General features: G+C 47.9%; 1 protein-coding gene across 1 annotated transcript in view; it reads left to right on the forward strand.

Annotated features, from left to right (window-relative positions):
• Nucleotides 1-572: 572 nt before the first annotated feature.
• PPP3CC (protein phosphatase 3 catalytic subunit gamma) overlaps nucleotides 573-22,605 on the forward strand; it is a 151,414-nt gene continuing 129,381 nt past the window's right edge. Inside the window, exon 1 of the mRNA XM_082255785.1 lies at nucleotides 573-888. Within this exon, the coding sequence (XP_082111911.1) occupies nucleotides 834-888 (55 nt within the window). The 5' untranslated portion in view covers nucleotides 573-833. The remainder of the gene's footprint in view (nucleotides 889-22,605) is intronic.

Raw genomic sequence — 22,605 nt, forward strand, 5'->3', positions numbered from 1 at the left:
TGTATCTTTTCCAAAAAAAATTGCATTCGAAAATACAAATACATATCATTTTATTCTCTAGGACTTCTGGTAAAATAAATATATATATAATGTGTGGGGGTTCTAGGTACTTCTCCAGCAAAAAAATACGGATTTTTACTTGTAAATAAAAAGTGTCAGAAAACGGTATGGTCTTTAGGTGGTTAAAAAAAGTACCATATTGTTTTATCAGCTCAGATATTCCATGTCAGGAGTCACTCCACTCCAAAGAGCAGTGTCTGGGTATCAGCGGGACTACACTTCCCATCATGCCTCGGGCTCTACCCACGTTCCCGTACGGCTGTGCCCGCTGCATGCTGGAAGATGTAGTACACGGCTGTGCCCCGTGACGTAAGAAGGGGGGTGGTGCTAACGGGCGCGGTCTCGAGGCCGGCAGGTGGGCGGGAGGTGCGCGCTCGAGTGACAGAGAGAAAAAAAAAAGAGACCGGCGGAGGGACGAGAGGATAGAGCGCCGCTCCTCAGAGAGGGAGGGTACAGTGTGTGCCAGAGAGAGACAGTGACACTCCGGATAGAGGGAGAGGGCAGTGTGAGAGGGTGATACCATCTCCAGCTGAGGGGGGGACAGGCTGACAGCAATGTGAACACCTCCTCCATTCAGCACACATTGGCTGGCTGTATTTGGAGGAGCACCCAGGGGCCTGCAGCCACACAGACTCCCTGTCATCTCCTGGATTGTCCTCTCCATACAAAGGATTGGGGAAGAGTGGGACATGGAGAAGAAGTGACAGAGGGCTAACCTGCAAGATTCATACCCCACCACCCACCACAGGAGACCTCTGCAGGCAGGTGGAATCATGTCCGGGCCCCGGGCTCCTATCAAGCTATCCAGCACGGAGCGCCCTGTCAGAGGTACATTGCCTGACCACTGAAGACTTCTACAGACTGTGACCTGGCTGGAGTCCCTGACCTATACAGCCTCTGACTGGACTGACCACATGTACCGGAAATGGGATACACACATTTCACAGCTGCTAACCTCTGCCCCTAACCTGACACCACCATTCCTGACCAGCACTACCCATTTCCGACAAAACCATTCCCAACCAGTGCTACTCATTCCTGACAAACCATTCCCAGCCAGCACTACCCATTCCTGATCAGCTCTACCTATTCCTGACAAACCATACCTCACCAGCTCTACCCATTCCCGAAAAAAAAAAACATTCCATACCAGCGCTTTTCTTTCCTGACCAGCTCTAGCTATTCCCAACAAAGCTATTATGACCAGCGCATACCCAATCCTGACCAGCCAAACCCAACTAGCGCTACCCATTCCTGACCAACCATTTCTAACTACCGCTACCCATTCCTGGTTAATCATTTCCGACCAGCGCTACCCAGTCCTGACCAACCGTTCCCCCCCACCAGCGCTACCCAGTCCTGACCAACCGTTCCCCCCCACCAGCGCTACCCAGTCCTGACCAACCGTTCCCCCCCACCAGCGCTACCCAGTCCTGACCAACCGTTCCCCCACCAGCGCTACCCAGTCCTGACCAACCGTTCCCCCCCCACCAGCGCTACCCAGTCCTGACCAACCATTCCCCCACCAGCGCTACCCAGTCCTGACCAAACGTTCCCGACCAGCGCTACCCAGTCCTGACCAACCGTTCCCCCCCCCCCCCCCCACCAGCGCTACCCAGTCCTGACCAACCGTTCCCCCCCCCCCACCAGCGCTACCCAGTCCTGACCAACCGTTCCCCCACCAGCGCTACCCAGTCCTGACCAACCGTTCCCGACCAGCGCTACCCAGTCCTGACCAACCGTTCCCCCCACCAGCGCTACCCAGTCCTGACCAACCGTTCCCCCCACCAGCGCTACCCAGTCCTGACCAACCGTTCCCCCCCCCCCCACCAGAGCTACCTAGTCCTGACCAACCGTTCCCCCCACCAGCGCTACCCAGTCCTGACCAACCGTTCCCCCACCAGCACTACCCAGTCCTGACCAACCGTTCCCGACCAGCCCTACCCAGTCCTGACCAACCGTTCCCCCCCACCAGCGCTACCCAGTCCTGACCAACCGTTCCCCCCCCCCCACCAGCGCTACCCAGTCCTGACCAACCGTTCCCCCCCCACCAGGGCTACCTAGTCCTGACCAACCGTTCCCCCCACCAGCGCTACCCAGTCCTGACCAACCGTTCCCCCCACCAGCGCTACCCAGTCCTGACCAAACGTTCCCGACCAGCGCTACCCAGTCCTGACCAACCGTTCCCCCCACCAGCGCTACCCAGTCCTGACCAACCGTTCCCCCCACCAGCGCTACCCAGTCCTGACCAACCGTTCCCCCACCAGCGCTACCCAGTCCTGACCAACCGTTCCCGACCAGCGCTACCCAGTCCTGACCAACCGTTCCCCCCACCAGCGCTACCCAGTCCTGACCAACCGTTCCCCCCCCCCCACCAGAGCTACCTAGTCCTGACCAACCGTTCCCCCCCACCAGCGCTACCCAGTCCTGACCAACCGTTCCCCCCACCAGCGCTACCCAGTCCTGACCAACCGTTCCCGACCAGCGCTACCCAGTCCTGACCAACCGTTCCCCCCACCAGCGCTACCCAGTCCTGACCAACCGTTCCCCCCCCCCCCCACCAGAGCTACCTAGTCCTGACCAACCGTTCCCCCCACCAGCGCTACCCAGTCCTGACCAACCGTTCCCCCCCCCCCCCACCAGCGCTACCCAGTCCTGACCAACCGTTCCCCCACCAGCGCTACCTAGTCCTGACCGACCAGCGCTACCCAGTCCTGACCAACCATTCCCGACCAGCGCTACTCAGTCCTGACCAACCATTCCCGACCAGCGCTACCCAGTCCTGGCCGACCAGCGCTACCCAGTCCTGACCAACCGTTCCCGACCAGCGCTACCCAGTCCTGACCAACCGTTCCCCCCACCAGCGCTACCCAGTCCTGACCAACCGTTCCCCCCACCAGCGCTACCCAGTCCTGACCAACCGTTCCCCCCCCCCCACCAGAGCTACCTAGTCCTGACCAACCGTTCCCCCCACCAGCGCTACCCAGTCCTGACCAACCGTTCCCCCCCACCAGCGCTACCCAGTCCTGACCAACCGTTCCCCCCCCCCCCCACCAGCGCTACCCAGTCCTGACCAACCGTTCCCCCACCAGCGCTACCTAGTCCTGACTGACCAGCGCTACCCAGTCCTGACCAACCATTCCCGACCAGCGCTACTCAGTCCTGACCAACCATTCCCGACCAGCGCTACCCAGTCCTGGCCGACCAGCGCTACCCAGTCCTGGCCGACCAGCGCTACCCAGTCCTGGCCGACCAGCGCTACCCAGTCCTGGCCGACCAGCGCTACCCAGTCCTGGCCGACCAGCGCTACCCAGTCCTGGCCGACCAGCGCTACCCAGTCCTGGCCGACCAGCGCTACCCAGTCCTGACTAATCATTTGCGACCAGCGCTACCCAGTCCTGACTAATCATTCCCGACCAGCGCTACCCAGTCCTGACTAATCATTCCCGACCAGCGCTACCCAGTCCTGACTAATCATTCTCGACCAGCGCTACCCAACCATTCCTTACCAGCGCTACCCAGCCCTGACCAATCGTTCTCGACCCGCGCTACCCATTCCTGACTACCACTACCCCTAATATGAATTACTATGGCTGACTGCTACAAATACCATTACTAATCGTATTTGACCCTGAAAACCCTTCTACCACAAACTATTGATGACTGCTGCTGACTAAACACAGCTTCACACTGCCCTGTTGCTCTTTTACTAAAGCGCAGCTAACCTGTGGCTGTTGTGTTGGTCAGTGCTGCTGTTTTGGTGCCATTCAGAAAACGTGCCAATACTCCTGCATGCTGCATTTTTGGTGCGCTTTCTGAAGCCACACCAAAACCACGGGACTTCATAGAAGTCTATGCAAAAGCACAGCTGCTACTGACCCTACTATCTGTAACTGTTATCGGCTGCTACTGACCCCACTATCTCTAACCGGTACTGCCTGCTGCTAATTGTTACTGACCCTGTTATTATTAACCATTGGGAGCTGCCGCTGACCCTAACCATTATTCGCTATCCCTAACCCTCATTTCACTAACAATTACTGGCTACTACTGACCCTACTACCTCAAATCATTACTGGCTACTACTGACCCTACTACCCCAAATCATTACTGGCTGCTACTGACCCTACTACCCCAAATCATTACTGGCTGCTACTGACCCTACTACCCCAAATCATTACTGGCTACTACTGACCCTACTACCCCAAATCATTACTGGCTGCTACTGACCCTACTACCCCAAATCATTACTGGCTACTACTGACCCTACTACCCCAAATCATTACTGTCTGCTACTGACCCTAATACCCCAAATCATTACTGGCTGCTACTGACCCTACTACCCCAAATCATTACTGGCTGCTACTGACCCTACTACCCCAAATCATTACTGGCTACTACTGACCCTAATACCCCAAATCATTACTGTCTGCTACTGACCCTAATACCCCAAATCATTACTGGCTGCTACTGACCCTACTACCCCAAATCATTACTGGCTGCTACTGACCCTACTACCCCAAATAATTACTGGCTGCTACTGACCTTACTACCCCAAATCATTACTGGCTGCTACTGACCCTACTACCCCAAATCATTACTGGCTGCTACTGACCCTACTACCCCAAATCATTACTGGCTGCTACTGACCCTACTACCCCAAATCATTACTGGCTGCTACTGACCTTATTACCATAAATCAATACTGCCTTCTACTGGCCCTACGGTCTCTAACAATTGTTTGCCACTAATCCAACTACTAAGACTCATTACTGGGTGCTACTGACCCATCTATCTCTAATCATTACTGATTGCTACTGACCCTACTGCTATGAATCAATACTGGCTTTTATTGGCCCTACTGTCTCTAACAGTTTCTGGCTTCTACTGTCCCTGCTAACGCTAGCCATTACTGGCTGCCATTGACCCTACCACCCCAAATCTTAACTGGATGCTACTGACCCTACTACCATAAATCTCTACTGGCTGCTACTGTCCTTACCAGGGCTTGACAAATTTGCTTGAAATCTAGGAGCCAGCTAAAAAAAGTTTGGAGCCTGATGTTGCCCAGCTTTTGACCCGTGTGTACTTGACTTGATGGTGTGATGGGCAGTGGCTCACTAGGGAAGGACAGTTGGAGGCGATAGGAGATCCAGTGACTCATGGCACCTTAGGCCCCTTTCACACGTGCACCCCTGCTTGCTCAGCAGGGATTTCTCCGCTAATCCCCTTTGAGCAGGTGGATGACAGGTCTTGTCCTCCTCTGCTATGCAGAGCGAACACGGACACAGTCCCGCTCTCCTCTATGGGGCAGTTGGATGGAAATGGACTACCTATCCATTTCATTCTGATGCCATCCGATTCAATCCGTCAAAAGGATGGAAAGTAGGAACACCATTGGTCTGTTTTTGGCCCGAGAGGATTGGATGGCGGCAGTTGTCAGCGCACATCCGCCACTCCATAGAGGAGACTAGAGGTTCTGATTAGGTCCACCTGAAAAACTGACAGGCGGACCTGATTAGACAGCCCGTGTGAAAGGGGCTGTATGGCATGACAGGGAGAGAATTAAAAAATTAATTTTAATGGAAAAAACTAAAAAAATAGTTTCCATCTTTGTTGGGTTGTAAATGGAACGGAGGCTGTTCCGGCCAGCTGCCTCACACTCCCTGTCCACTCACTGGTAAGGACAGGGCACCAGATCAAGCCCTCAACATCTTCAACCTCTTCTCCGAGCTGTGAGAACAGGCAGGGAAACCCTCAGCGCTGCCACTGACTGCTTGTTGTGGCCCCGGCCACTACAAGAGGGTGCCAGTTCCCTGATGTAAGCATCTCCCTACAGCAGGCCGAAAAACCGCGGCATCTTAGTCTGGGCGGGGGTCGCATGGGGACAAGACACCTGCCACAGTGTAGCCCAGGTGCCAGGCTGCAAATTGTAGTCGCCAATGTAACCTTGCGCCTGGGGTTTGCTGAGCCCTGGTCCTTACTATCTCTAACCAAATAGTGGTTGCTACTGACCCTATTACCATGAATTATTACTGGCATCTACTGACCCTAATACCATTAATTAGTACTGCCATCTACTGACCCTATTACCATGAATTATTACTGGCATCTACTGACCCTAATACCATTAATTAGTACTGCCATCTACTGACCCTATTACCATGAATTATTACTGGCATCTACTGACCCTAATACCATTAATTAGTACTGCCATCTACTGACCCTATTACCATGAATTATTACTGGCATCTACTGACCCTACTACCAAGAATCATCCGTGGATGCTATGAACCCTACTATCTCTAAGCATTAGTGGTTGCTACTGACCCTACTACCGTGACATCTTACTGGGTTCTACTTGCCCAACTGCCACAAATAATTTACTGGTTCCTACTGATCATGCTACCATAAATCATTACTGATTGTACTGTTTCTAATCATTACTGGCTGCTACTGAACGTATTCCCACAAAATATTACTGGCTGCTACTGACCCTGCTACTACTAACCATTGCTGATTGCTAATGACCCTATTACCACTAACCATTTCTGACTGCTAAAAAAACTCAATATCACCACTTACTAATGCCTGCTATAGTCCTTACTACCACTAATCATTACTGACACCAATTAACCTTTTTTTTCATTAACCATTACTGATGACTACTGACGATATTACAACTAACAGTTCCTGACTGCTTTGAGTTCTACTAAGACTAAACATTACTGACCAGGAAAGACCACACTTCTGGTAAGTATTGGTTACCATTAACAATTCCTATCTATTACAGACCTACTACCTCTAAGCGTTATTGCCCCCACTGATGAAACTTCACCCAATCATTCCTGAACATTACTGACCTTCTTATCTTGAACCATTGCTGACCACAGCAGTAACCACTATCTGCTACATTACCATTACTTTCCCTACAGCATTCACTAGTACAACAAACTTTGCTCCATACCACCACTAACCATTCTTTCTGTGTACAGGTCCTACTACTGTTAACTACTGCCTTCCTTTACAGGCTCTGCTGGCATTAATCTATCCTTCACAACGCAGGTCCTACAACCACACACTCTTCCTTCTTAATAACAACCTTCTATCATTTACCAATCCTTGCCTCAATAGACCACAGTGCCTCTAAAAAATGTACACTATAGTCCTCACTAATACATTTTTTTTTTTTTTTAACAGAGCCCCCAGCCACCACTGAATGTTTTTTTTTTTTTTTTTTTTTTTTTTCCAGGGACCTTTATCACTAACTATGCCGGATGTCTGTAGGTTCTACCATCACTATGTGGGACCAGTGTATTTGTTTCTTTTAGAGCCATTGGTCATTTTTAGCTACTAAATGCTTTGCCCTTCATCTTACTGGCTCCTGAAGCTTACTCCTGACCAGTGAAGTTCAGTGCACCAAAAGGCAGTTCATAAGACCCCACCGCTACTAACCACTCTAGACTAGACTAGCTTACAAATCTACTATTTCTACCTATTCTTGGCCCTTTACAGTCTCTTCTGCTGTTTCTTCTTGACAATTTAAATTTTTACTAGTATGATGGGGCACTATCCCCCCCCCCCCACTGCCACCAGCGATGGGGCACTATCCTCCCCCCACTGCCACCAGCGATGGGACACTATTCCCCCCCCCCACGGCCACCAGGGATGGGGCACTATTCCCCCCCCCCCCACTGCCACCAGCGATGGGGCACTATTCCCCCCCCCCCACTGCCACCAGCAATGGGGCACTATTCCCCCCCCCCCCACTGCCACCAGCGATGGGGCACTATTCCCCCCCCCCCCACTGCCACCAGCGATGGGGCACTATTCCCCCCCCCCCCACTGCCACCAGCGATGGGGCACTATTCCCCCCCCACTGCCACCAGCGATGGGGCACAATTCCCCCCCCCCCCCCACTGCCACCAACGATGATGGGGCACAATTCCCCCCCCCCCCCCACTGCCACCAACGATGATGGGGCACAATTCCCCCCCCACTGCCACCAACGAAGGGGCACTATTCCCTCCCACTGCCACCAACGATGATGGGGCACTATTCCCCCCCCCCCCACTGCCACCAACGAAGGGGCACTATTCCCCCCCCCCCACTGCCACCAACGAAGGGGCACTATCCCCCCCCCCCACTGCCACCAACGATGGGGCACTATTCCCCCCCCCCACTGCCACCAACGATGGGGCACTATTCCCCCCCCCACTGCCACCAACAATGGGGCACTATTCCCCCCCACTGCCTCCAACGATGGGGCACTATTCCCCCCCCCCCCACTGCCACTAAAGATGGGGCACTATCCCCCCCCCACTGCCACCAACAATGGGGTACTATTCCCCCCCCCCACTGCCACCAACGATGGGGCACTATTCCCCTGGTACCAGGACATTTTCTACTCCCCCCCCCCCCCCCCCCCCTGGCCACAGTCCAGCCCCCCTAGAGTCCGAAGGACAGTAAACTGGCCCTTTGTTTAGAAAGTCTTGAGATCCCCCTTGTGTATGCCCTTGATACCTGCAGGCCATTGTAGCTCAGTGCACCAAATGGAAGTTCTTGCCCTAAGCAGACTCCACCACCACTATAGACTAATTTAACTATCTGCTATTTCTAACCATCCCTGGGAGAGAAATCTCAACTAAAACTACCTTGTGATGGGCTCTACTTACCCTACCATCTGTAGGTCATTCTTGACCACTCTAAATACAACAATTAAACACTTAGATACTGACAGTCTTTGACCTTCTTGATCATTGAAATCACCACTGTAACTAACCTTTTTAGAGTGGTATACCTACCAGCAGTAATCTCTCCTTGTTGTTCTAAACAAGTTCACACGCTCACTGCCGCCAACCCATCTGAGTCCTGTAGATCTTTTGTCAACTACTGTTGACCCTGTTTACTAATTAGTCCAACCACATGGAAACATTACAACTAATTGTAGCTCCCAATACTATCCCCTGACAGGCTTTTGTTCTACCGGAGCATGCCTCGTCATCAATCTTACACATGGCTTACCCTAACTGACGGGAGTACGAAGGGGTATCCTTAAACTTTTTCACAAACAGCGAACTATGACTAGCTAGGCACATGGATGTTAATGGTTTCTGACTCATGGCTGTTCCTAGCGGTTATTAGAATCCTACCAGGATTACTAGGAGTTGAAGCTTTCTCTAATTAAGCTAATTGTTTTATTTTTTTTATTACCTCTCTGGGTTTTGGTTTTACAAGCCTTTGACCTATGACCATTCCTGGAATGTTTTATTTGTCTGTGATCATACTGTCGTTGCTTTTATTACATTTTTAGACAGTTATCTGTTTATAATGCTGTCGATCTTATTGTAAGTACAAGGCTGCATTCTCTCATAGATTTTACTTATTACTATACTACTCTGATTGACATGGTTGTCACAGCAAACTACCAAAATGAGAAGCACCATATGGAAGCTGCCATGGACTCCTGGCCTGCATATTTGTTCCAATGCATAGACATCCATGACCTTCGTTGTATGTTGACTATCTTCTTACCGACGAAAGCCGATGCCGCAGTTTGCTTTACTATTAGTAGACCTGGCTGTAGAGTGTAATCAGTTCTCATGTGCATGGGTTATGGCCTGATTATGAATTGCTATCACTGTCTGTATCTGTATCTCTTTACACCACTTGAGGCTTGTGCCATATTCCAAACAGAGGTTGGCAGTGATGCCAACACAGGGTGTTGGTAAGCTCTGATGAAAGTAATGATATTAGCTGGCCAAATGTAGTCTTAAATGAGAAGTTGACTTGTGTGGCTATTATGTGCACTGCACATAGTGTAGAGGTTGGCAGGAGGAACCACTAAACTCAACTGGGAACACAGAAGGCTGACAAACCTGGAAGTGTCTTTTTTTTTTTATAAGGAACTACAAGGAGGGATTTCTCTACTTTGGAGTGCATTCGCTAGCACGGGCAGGAGAGAGATGTCTTTTCTTGCTTCTTTGCAGTTCTCTTTTTCTGTTCAATATATTTTTTAAAATTGTATTTAAAATAAACCAATACAGCAGAGAAATGCACCCCATAAGCAGCAGTGAGTAGCAGAAGGTATAATTATAGCTAAATGGTTATAGACCCCTAATTCTGGAAGACCAGTAAACTAGGGCTACATGAAATTTGGGGATAAAAGTACACTGCGATATTAAGTTTTTAACGATATATATCGCAATATTTCTCCCGGACAGTCTCCGGAGGAGGGATCAATGAGCAGAGCTCAGCTCTCCACCAGGGGATCCGCCACACTTGTAGAACTTCTCCCGCCCGGACAGCCCAAGCCTTGTGTCGGAGCCGGAGTGTGGAGGAAGCGGGCTGAGTGAAGTGTCCCAGCAGTTGTACGGTAGCAGCCTTTGTCCCCTGGTGCTCCTCCGCCATGTTCCGGACGTCTCTCTCCCCTCTCCTGCTGCTTTGCACTGTAGCGCTCTGCAGCCTCTCCGCTGCCATGCAATCCAGCTTTGCCTCTTAGTCTCCAGCCGACCATTACTCCGCCCATTGTCTCTCCATTGAATCTATTTACAAAATATTACAGCCTGATCCCGCCCCCGATGCAGCCAGGAGAGACAATGGGCGGAGCAGGGTGGAGTAATGGTCGGCTGGATACTAGAGGCAGAGCTGGGAGGGCTGGATTGCATCAGGCTGGAGGGGCGGAGTTCCGATCACAGCCGAAAGCAAAACGGATGTGTCGGCTGCCAGCACTGTGAGTCGTCCTCCCCCCCGAGTCCCGAATTCTCCCTGCCAATGCTAAATATCGCGTCTTCGGCGATATGAATATCGCCCACGCCCGCAGAACGATAGTCGATATCACATCGACTATCGTTCAGCCCTACAGTAAACTGTTCTGAAAGTATAAAATGCGTATTTCAGAAATTATTACATAAAATGAAGATATAAATAAAGTTGCAATGCTAAAGGTGGATCTCCATGGCAAATCCTAGGTAATCTGTGGCTGCTATGTAAGGTATAGAGCAGGGGTACTGAATTAAAAATTCACGGAGGTCCATTTGGTAACATTTTCTTTTTGCAGAGACAGATCCAAATCAAATTTTTCTTCTAAGACTCAGGTCTTTTACATCACAGCCCCTTTTACATTGCTGTCCTCGGTCCCCCCTTTCCCATCACAGCCCCCCATATCACAGCTTCCACCTCTCACATCACAGCCCTCCAGTATTACAGCCCCCCCCCCCGCCCCCATATTCTTTCCCCTACCTTACCAGAAGGAATGGCAGGGTGGACTCCACTCCTTTTATGTACTCACCTGCTCCCACTGAGCTGGTTGCACGGAAGAGGGCAGGAGGAATGGCAGGGTCGACTCCTCTTCTGAATGAACTCGCCTGCTGCCGCTGCCCTCACTGCGGGAAAGAGGGCAGGAGGCACGAAAAGTCTGCACTGAGAGCGGGGGCTGCCCAACTCTTCTTGTTAATATGAAACATTCGGCATCTGCCGCTTTCCACTGTAGAACTTCTGTACTTCCCACCCTCCTCCTTGCTTTGAGTTCAGTGGTAGCAGGCGAGTACATTCAGAAGAGGAGTCCACCCTGCCATTCCTCTCACCCTCTTCCCTGCGGTGAGTTCATTGGCGGCAGGCGAGTACATTTAGAGAAGGGGTCCACCCTGACATTCCTCCCGCCCTCTACAATGCTGTGATTTTTTAACAGCTGCAGCGGCGAGAGGAGTCCACGCAGGCTGCTAAGTGGTGCGGTTCGGACAGGACTGTCACTTGGTCCGTGTCCAGACTGCTGTCCGCCATTTAGTGATGCCTGGTATGGAGCGTTAATAGTGGTGGTGAGAAAGAAAGGTCATATTGGGACAAGGAAAACGGCTGGGAATTGGGTGTAGTGTGTTAGGTTATGGGGAGCAACCTTCAAAGAAAAAGTGGAAAGTGGTTAACATCTGAAGGGAGGAAGTTTTAGAATTGGGAAGGGGGCGGGTCCAAATTTTCTCAAATTTAGGCATCTGATCTGTCAAGGTCACAATTGTTTTTTTCATTCCGTAGAGCCCAGGAGACTTTTGCCATGGTTTCTTGAGGATTGAGTGTTGGAGATGCAGACATTGGCTATGGTTTGCTTCATTGCAGTAAAAATAACAAATATCAGCTTAACCACTTGCCGACCGCTGCAAGTACATATACCGGTACGTCACTAGCCTGTGAGGCTCTGGGGAGCGAGCGCGCGCCGCCGGAGGCGCGATCACGACCCCCCCCCCCCCCCGCGCGTGTGAGCGGCGGACCCGATGTCCGCCGCTCACTCACGATCGTCCGTGACAGCGGGAGAAAGGCAGGCGGCTGATGTAAACAAGCCGCCTGTCATTCTCCCCTGTGTAGGAACAGTGATCATACGGTTCTACTATGTAGGACCGTTGATCATTGTTCCTACACCTCAAGCCACAGCCAATCACAGTTAGAATCACGCCCCTAGGGACACACACAACCCCTCCCTCTCAAAAAAAAGTTAACCCCTTCACTACCAGCGTCATTTTACAGTAACAGTGCATATGTAATGTCACGGGTAACCCCAAAAGTGTCAAATGTCAGTCAAGGGTCCGATCTGCCCACCCCAATGTCACAGTCCCGCAAAAAAATCGCAGATCGCCGCCATTACGCGTTAAAAAAAAAAAAAGACAAAAATCTTTCCCTTTGTTAGTAAACGCGATAACTTTTGTGCAAACCAATCAAAATACGCTTTTTGCAATTTTCTTTATTACCAAACATATGTAGCATAAAACAAATTGGCCGAAAATGTTAAATTTTGATTTTTACATTTTTTTTTTGGGGGAATTTCATATAAAAAAATGTGAAAAATATTGTTGTTTTTGCAAAATTGACGCTCTTTTTTTTGTTTATAGGGCATGATAAAAAAATCGCACAGGTGATCAAATACCACCTAAAGAAAGCTGTTTGTGGGAAAAAAAGGATGTCAAATTCGTTTAGGTACAGCGTCGCACGACCGCGCAATTGTCCGTTAAAGTCACGCAGTGCCGAATCGCAAAATACCCCCTGGTCAGGAAGGGGGTAAAATCTTCCGGGGCTTAAGTGGTTAAATTGGGAACACTATTTTTTTATTTTTTTTTAAACACCTTAAAAAAAAGCAACGGTTGCTTTAACGGAAACCTTTTCCTGGCTAATTCCAATTGCCTGGCTGCCATGAGTTTTTGCCCTTCCTCCAATTGTTGATGTGAGCGGTGCAGGAAGTAGCTATACATTAGACAGGGTTACCATGTTCACCTTTCTCAGGAGTCATGAAGTTTGGAGCACTAGCTTAATTTTTATTATGAGGTGACTGTAAGAGCTTCTTCTCACTATGTGTGGGTTAAAGTGCACACACCTTGATTTAGGCAGGGCTGTTAACGCGCCCCCCTACATGAAGAATAGCACCTACATTCTTTTTTCTGGCACACGGCTATGCATTTGTTTACTGTATTTGTGTATTGGGTGCATTTAAAGTAGAACTTCCCTCTCCTAATTAACATTGACTATATTTAATCCTTATGCTGCTAGCATTAGTAAATATAGGAAAGTATATCATATTTGCTTGCTTTAAACTTTTTTTATTTCATTTTATATATCTTCAGTTACTTCCTGGCTTCCAGGCCCTGGCAAATGACGTAATACTTCCCAGGAATCTTCAGTTGGGGAGGAGGGGCTTACTCAGCTAAGCACACCCTCTCATGCTTGCATGAGCAGGTGGATTCCTGGAAGTAAATGCTACATGCTTACTCAAGATAGCCACAGGCCAGAAATGCTAGCAGGGTGTTTTTCAAAATGATTTCTCAACAAAAAAAAAGCATGGGGACATGGATGGATGGGGAAGTTTGCTTTGAATATTAAGTGAATTAACCCCTTCCCACCTGCACTATAGCCGATTTCAGCGCAGGCTTACTTTGTTGGGGGGGGCGTCCATGGATGTCCTCCCGTGATCGCCCTGCAGACTCAGCTGATCAGATTGGGGTAAAGGGCCAATCACAGTGGCCCTTTACCATGTGATCAGCTATGTTCAACGACAGTTAATCACGATGTGTAAACAAGCCAGTTATCGGCCTTCCTTTTCCTCATGCTGACAGTGAGCTGATAACCGGCAAGTGTTAAATGGCCATCTATACTAGTAATCAGACCATTGATTATCAGTGCAGTCACAACAGTGCCCACCTGTGCCTCCTCATCAGTGCACATCAGTGAAGGAGAAAAATTATGTTTGCAAAATTTTATAACTAACTTTAACAAAGTTTTTGGTCTTTTTTTCGTTTCGTGGCAATTAACTACCCCCAAAAGAAAGCTCTATTTGTGTGGAAAAAAAAAATGATGCAAATTTCATATGGGTATTGCATGACCACGCAATTGTCATTCAAAGTGTGACGGCAATGAAAGTTGAAAATTTCTTGGGCAGGAAGGGAGTAAAAGTGCCCAGTAGGCAAGGGGTTAAATAGCATTTTTGGTTTGTGGTGCTCAGATGCAGTGTAGTTCCGCTTTAAGAATGAGTTGCGTGCGGGGTGTGCCTGGGCACACACTAATCACCCCGTTTCGCGCAGATTTTCCCTGTTTGGACCCCTGATATTTTACCAAAGCTCCCTAACGGGGCTCCTAAAAAAAAAAAAAATAAAAAAAAAAATTGTAAAAAATAATAAAAATAAAAACTACGGAAACTTTCCACTGCCCTACCGACACCACTCTCTGCCCTACTGACACCGTCCACTGCTTTACTGTCTGTGTATACATGCACACACGCATAAGTTCTTTGGGGTGCACACCCTAATGCAATAGGCTGTTCATACCTATGGTTGCAATGCACATATACAGTGAGCTTGTTACAGTATAATGCGCCTAAAAAATGAGTATTACTGCATGTACTGTACTGCAAGACAAACCCTAAGGGTCACATACAAACATGTATTAAAATGTCTCTGCATTTCTCCATGTTAGCCTGTATTGTCATCGGCACCCTTCCCAATTATCCCACAGAGATGCATTGCTGCCTCCAAAGAGTACCATGTGGTTCTCATCATACTTTACAGTTGCTTCCTAATGTTTTGCATACTATAAATACTGAGGGACTATGCTGGCTGTCCTTGGTGACCTCACCTTCTGTGTATAGTAGTTGCCTGGTTGTCATGTTGAACTTTCTAGATTACTGATCTGAAACAAGTGTGCAAACCATAAGTTCTGACTTTCCTATCTCCGTTCTTGTTCCTAGGCAATGACTATGCGCTGAGGTTAGGCAGGTAGCATTCTTGGAAGGTGGTCAGCAATAGAATCCTCTTCTTTCTCTCACTGTGTTCTACCTGAGAATGACTTTGACGGGTATAATCTTTTACCTGCAAGTGTTAGAATGTTATGCAGGACTTCTAGATAAGCTATAGATATGGTATAAAGCTAGGCCTGGACTAGTTGGTAACTGATTTCGGTGGTTCATTTCTCAGTAAGTGCTGTAGAATGTGATCGTAGGGATGTAAATTAGGAACCAGCGGAAAAACGCCAGAAGCTGGTGACCAATGTTTGTTAAAATACCTATAGAATTATCTTGTCACTTCTTGAACTTATTTATTATTCTAAGTACAAGTTGCTATAGGATTCATGTTGTTACCCTAAATAGGCCCTTTTTTCCTATGTTGAATGTGACCATACCAGATAGCCGATACCTTCTAGGCATGCCACCTGCCCTCCCCCTTGTGACAACTTTAATGAAGGACCGTGGCAGCACTTAGTGGTTGTAACCCTAAAAAAAAAAAATCCTGCTACCTTTATAGGAGTTTAAACAGCACAACGCCGTGCTTGTGCTGTCAAACCTGTCCCTCTGTAAGCTGTAAAAGACTTGGCTGATTCTGCCCCCCCCCCCCCCTGTAAACTGACCACAGTTTATCATGGTTGCTGAGCTCTGACACCGTGGTCAGTTTACGTGCCTCCGTCATTCGCTGCTCTCTCCTTCTCCCCCCCCCCCCTCCTGTGTCTGTGTGAGCCGTCTCTGCCCCCCCCCCCACTGATATTGGTTATTGGTATAAAAGTCAAAAAATGTCACTGCCAGCTTCTCTCATGTATGCAACCATATCTTCAGGTCGGTCACGTGACTCCCGGCCGCTCTCCTTTTTCGATCCAGGGCTACAGCAGGAGGGGCTGAGCGGTCAGCATGATGGTCACGTGACCTCCCCCACTGACATCAGAGGGAGATCTCGGTCCCTTCTGCTGTAGCCCTGGATCGGAGGAGAGTGGCCGGGAATCATGTGACCGACCTGAAGATATGTGAAAAAAGGGTATTTAGAGGCACTGTTTAAAAAAAAAACTTCCACAGTGTTATTACTGCATACCAGAGAAGGGCTGGCAGTGAATCCCTTCTTTGGGTTACAGCCACTTTAATTATAAGTCCATATGAACTGACCGTTTTTTCTCTTTACAGTACTCCTATAAATATACATTGCTAAGCCTGCTAGTGAAGTCCACCTAATGTAGCTTCCTGTTATGGTGTGGCAACGATGCTGCACTGCTCTTCAAGAGTTGCCACACTTAGAGCCATTTCACACAGGCGCTTCTAAACTGCCCATAAAACGCTGAGTGCTTTTCAGGCATCTGCAGTGTGCTTTTTAAAGGACACGTGATTTAAAAACTGTTTCAAAAACCACTTTGAGGCTCTTTTTAGGCGCTTCCCATTTCTTTTTTAATAGAGGGGCAATTTTGAGGCACTTTGTTTAGCTTGCCAAACATGCGCCAAAGATGCTTCATGCCGGATTTTTTTCTACTGCACTGCCAGTGCACCGCCCTAGTGAAAGCATTTTTCATGAGCTTTTCAGGTGCTTTTTGTAACACCAAAGAGCTTGAAAAACTCTTATGTAGGCTGTGAATTTTTATGCTACAGTGGGATGTGAAGATGATGCAGGGGGTGTGTCTGTGAGGATTGTAACTGCTGATAGCCTGACAACCAGCTCCTGGCCACACCCAGTCCAACCCACTGCTTTCTGGATTGGCAGCACTGCCCTTTTTTGCTGCAACGCTCCCACTGCAGTGTCTGGGAGGGGGAGCATGTGAGAGACAAATAGAGGGATGCGTCCCACTCAGGGAAGGTTAAAGTGGTTGTTAAGCCACTTAGTGTTTGTGATACATTTTCCTCTGTTATAATAAATGTGCCCCAGTGTATGTGTTTTGTAAAAATACCTTATTTTATAGCGGTGCTGATGTTTCCGGCCGCCCCTCTCAATCTGACACCAAAGTGGGCGGGGCCGAGAATCCCCCGCTGACGTCAGCTGGGATGAGGAGAAGAGGGAGGCAGCCGGTCAGTCACGTGAGCGGCGCTACAAAATAAGGTATATAGTGCCATATTTTTACAAAACGCATACACTGGGGCACTTAATTTACTATAACAGAGGGAATTGCAGCATGAACACTAAGTTAGGATAGCAGCAGGATGGGAGGGCTGGGATCAGAGCTGACGGGGGGGGGGGGGGGGACAAAGAAGAGGAAAGCAGAGAAGAGCTGTGGATGACGAAGGCATGTAAACTGACCACGGTGTCAGGGCTCAGCAGCCGTAATAAACTGTGGTCAGTTTACAGGGGGGGGGGGGGCAGAACCAGGCAGGGTCAGCCAAGTATTTCAGGTGATCGTAAGAGCCAAATTACACAGCACAAGCTGGATAAAATGCTTTAACCACTTGCCTACAGTGCACTTTCACCCCCTACCTGCCCAGACCGATTTTCAGCTTTCAGCGCTCTCACACTTTGACTGAGAATTACTCAGTCATGCAACACTGTACCCATACAAAAATTGCGTCCTTTTTTTCACACAAATAGAGCTTTCTTTTGATGGTATTTGATTAATACTGGGTTTTTTTATTTTTTGTGCTATAAATAAAAAAAGACTGAAAATATCATGAAAAAACGCATTTTTCTTTGTTTCAGTCATAAAATTTTGCAAATTAGTAATTTTTCTTCACAAATTTTGGCCAAAATTTATACTGCTACTTATCTTTGGTAAAAATAACCCAAATAAGTGTATATTATTTGGTCTTTGTGAAAGTTATAGAGTCCACAAGCTATGGTTCGAATCATTGAAAATTGATCACACTTGATCACACCTGATGTACTGAAGGCCTATCTCATTTCTTGAGACACTAAAAAGTCAGGAAAGTACAAATACCCCCCCAAATGACCCCTTTTTGGAAAGTAGACATTCCAAGGTATTTAATAAGGGGCATGGTGAGTTTTTCGAAGTTGTAATTTTTTCCCACAATGCTTTGCAAAATGAAAATTGCCGTATTAACAGGTTATTTCTCTCACACAGCACATGTATACTTGCAACTACACCCCAAAACACATTCTACTACTCCTGAGTATGGCGATACCACGTGTGAGACTTTTTCACAGCCTGGCCACATACAGAGGCCTAACATCCAAGTAGCAGCGTCCGGCATTCTAGGAGCATAAATTACACATATAATTTCCTGACAACCTATTGCACTTTTGAAGGCCCTGGAGCACCAGGACAATGGAAACCCCCATAAAATGACCCCATTTTGGAAAGCAAACACCCCAATGTATAATCTTTGAGGCATAATGAGTCTTTTGAACATGTCATTTTTTTTCCACAAGTTTTTGGAAAATGTGGAAAGAAAATGAAAATGCTTTTTTTTTTACACAAAGTTGTCAATTTATGCAATATTTCTAACACATAGCATGTACATAGCAAAAATTGCACCCCAAAATACATTCTGCTACTTCTCCTGAGTATGCTGATACCACATGTGTGAGACTTTTTCACAGCCTGGCCACATACAGCGGCCCAACATTCAAGTAGCCCCGTCCGGCATTCTAGAAGCAGAAATTACACATATAATTTCCTGACAACCTATCGCACTTTTGAAGGCCCTGGAGCACCAGGACAATGGAAACTGCCATAAAATGACCCCATTTTGGAAAGCAAACACCCCAACGTATAATTTGTGAGGCATAATGAGTCTTTTGAACATGTCATTTTTTTCCACAAGCTTTTGGAAACTGTGAAAAGAAAATGAAAATGCATTTTTTTTTTTTACACAAAGTTGTCAATTTATGCAATATTTCTAACACATAGCATGTACATAGCAAAAATTGCACCCCAAAATACATTCTGCTATTCCTCCTGAGTATGGCGATACCACATGTGTAACACATTTACACAGCCTAGCCACATACATAGGCCTAACATCCAAGTAGCTCTTTACACAAAGTTGTCCATTTATCCACTTTAAGACTAAGCCTATTTTTGACACTTGGTGTTTATAAGCTAAAATCATTTTTTTGCTAGAAAACTACTTAGAACCCCTAAACATTATATATTATTTTTTAGCAGAGACCCTAGAGAATAAAATGGAGATCAATGCAATATTTTTTATCACACCATATTTGCGCAGCAGTCTTCCAAATGCAATTTTTTTGAAAACAATTCACTTTTTTGAATAAAAAAATAAGAAACCAGTACATTTAGCCCAATTTTTTTCCATAACGTGAAAGATAATGTTACGCCGAGTAATTAGATACCCAACATGTCATGCTTCAAAATTGCAAACGCTCGCGGAATGGCGCCAAACATTGGTACTTAAAAATCCCCATGGGCAACATTTTAAAAAATTCTACAGGTTACTAGCTTAGAGTTACAGAGGAGGTCTAGGGCTCAAATTATTGCTCTCGCTCTAACGATCATGGCAATACCTCACATGTGTGGTTTGAACACCGTTTACATATGTGGGCGGGACTTGCGTATGTGAGACTTTTACATAAAATACATCTAATTTCCTGACAATCTATCATTTTTGAAGGCCCCTCACATTTTTAACACATAGCATGTACATAGCAATAAATACATTACAAAATACATTCTATAAAGGAAAGTGTAAAAAAAATTATTACCTGTGGTTGTAGTAGTGCAGTTGTCCACAGAGGAGAGCATTAGTCCAGGCAGCAGGCAGGGATATGCTTAGCGACGACAATAGCAATTTTCCAGGCAGCAGGCAGGAATATAGTCTATAGTCTGGGATATTGTCAGCACAGCCGCAGCATTTGTCCAAATGAATTTTCCAGGCAGAGACATGGTCAGCACAGCCATAATATTGGTCCCGGTACACTGCAGACAATCATTGTACCACTCTCCAGCTAATATCATGCAGCAGGCAGAGGCATGATGGTAGTAAGCTGAGGGCCTTGGTCAGGTGAGACCTGGGGACAGGGGTAGAGGCTTCTCCCACCCAAATTTCTTTAAAGCCTCCGGACTCCAGACCCTAATCCGGAATTTACGGAACCCAGAGAGAACCAAAAAAATTGGTTTTCTCTATCCGGAAAAACAACTCTGGAGCCCCTCACATATGTGAGACCCCTGTGTACTACAGTAGCAGGGGGGCGACAGATCAGTTCAAGCGGTAGGCAGAAGAATAGTCGGTAAAACAAGCCAGGGTCAGTTCACGTGCAAGCAATCCAATCGGCAGGCAGAAGAGTAGTTGAAAAACAGGCCAGGGTCAGTTCACAGGGAAGCAATCCAAACAGTAAGAAGAAGCGTAATCGGTAAAACAAGCCAGGGTCAGTTCACGTGAAAGCAGTCCAAACAGTAGGCAGAGGCATAGTGGAAAAACAGGCCAGGGTCAGTTTATGTGGAAGGCAGTGGCATGAGAAAAATTGGTCAGCACAGATGAAAACGGGGAAATGGGCTAGTAATTTATGAATGTATGGTACCGTGTGAAGCATTCTCCAATGCACAGGCCAGGTTGGGAGGGACAGTACCGACAATAGAAGCTGGTGTCTTTACGAAACCCCCTTCTGCTGCACACACGGCATCTTTTTTGGCGTCTTCGGCCTCCTTCAGATGGTGGAAGGTAGTCTGGGAAGTGGCGCTCACTAAGTCGGCTAACAGCCTCAGAGCGAAGGTTTTCTTGGGGGGAGTCCTTGTGGGTAGACGAGGGTTGTGATAATTTCTTCAATGAATTTTAGGAAGGGGATGGGGCTTTCAGTGGATTTGGAGTAGATCACATAAGCGTTATAAAAGGCCAATTGAAATAAATAAATTGCAACCTTCTTATACCAGAATCGGGACTTCCTTGTGGCCAAGTAGGGCTGAATCATCTGGTCGTTAAAATCCACCCCCCCATGTAAAGATTGTAATCCTGCACACATGATGGTTTTTGGATGGGACCTCTTCTTCTCCGAACCTCCACTGTGGTGTCGTTATGAATGGTGGACATCATGTACACATTTCTGTTATCCTTCCATCTCAAGGCCAGCACCTCGTTGTTTCTCAGGGCTGCTATTTCCCCCTTCCTCATTCTTTTATTTACTAAGGACTGTGGGAAGCCCTTCCTGTTCTTCCTGGTGGTTCCGCAGGCCAGGGTTCCTTCAACGTAGAGATGTCTGAAGAGGGGCAGGCTGGTATAAAAATTATCTAGGTAAAGGTGGTAGCCTTTCCTCAGCAGTGGGTACGCCAGGTCCCATACAACTTTTCCATTTGTGCCCATGTAGGCCGGGCAGTCAGGGGGATTGAGCTGGGAATCTCTTCCTTCGTATATGCGGAACGCATACAGATATCCCGTAGCTCTGTCGCACAATTTGTATCGTTTGACCCCATATTTGGACCCTTTGCTTGGAATATACTGCTTTATTCCAAGCCGGCCTGTGAAGTGTAGCAGGGACTCATCTACACAAATGTTTTGATCTGGGATGTAAAGTTCTGCAAAACTTTGGGAAAGAAAATTTATGAGGGGGCGAATTTTATACAGCTTGTCAAAATTTGGATGTTTTTTGGGGGGGGGGGGGGGCACTGGCTGTTGTCACTAAAATGAAAGAAGCGCATGATGATTTCATACCTGGACCTGGACATTAGGGCAGAATATATGGGCATAATGTGTATGGGGTGGGTGGACCAATAGGCATGTCCTTCATTTTTTTTTTTTTTGTAACCCCCATGTTTATGGTGAGGCCCAAAAACATTTTAAATTCCTCCAAAGTTAAATATCTCCACTCAAACCGACGGGAATAGGAAGATTGGGGGTTGTTAGCAATAAACTGCTGGGCATACAGATTTGTTTGGTCCACGATGTATTGCAGAAAATCATTGGGCAAAAATAAATGGAGAAAATCAATAAAAGAAAAATTTTCTGTATTGGCCTGCACACCTGGCTGTGCGGTAAAAGGGGGAATATTTGCTGATCCCGAGTTGGAGGGCAGCCATCTTGGGTTGGCAAGAGCATCTGGGAGGTGGATAGTGGCCCTGGCTCTTGGGGGATGTGACACTCCAGTGCTGGTAGAAGGGGGATTTGAAATTGGGAGTGATGCCGCAGCGCTGGTGCTGGGCCTGGGCATTCGCTCCTGGGGTGTTTCGCTGGGGGCAGAGCGGGTACTGGGCCTGGGCATAGGATCCCGGGGTGTACTGGTGGTGGCAGTGCTGGTGCTGGGCATAGGATCCTGGGGTGTATCCCTTGTGGCTGCCCGGTTTCCAGAGCGCCGTGCCCTTTTGGGAGGGACCCATTCTTCCTCCGAGTCCATCTCTGATCCGCTACTGTTAGCAACTTCAAATTCT

The sequence above is a fragment of the Pelophylax lessonae genome (genome assembly GCF_965119305.1).
Source record: "Pelophylax lessonae genome assembly, chromosome: 4".
Taxonomy (NCBI): Eukaryota; Metazoa; Chordata; class Amphibia; order Anura; family Ranidae; genus Pelophylax; species Pelophylax lessonae.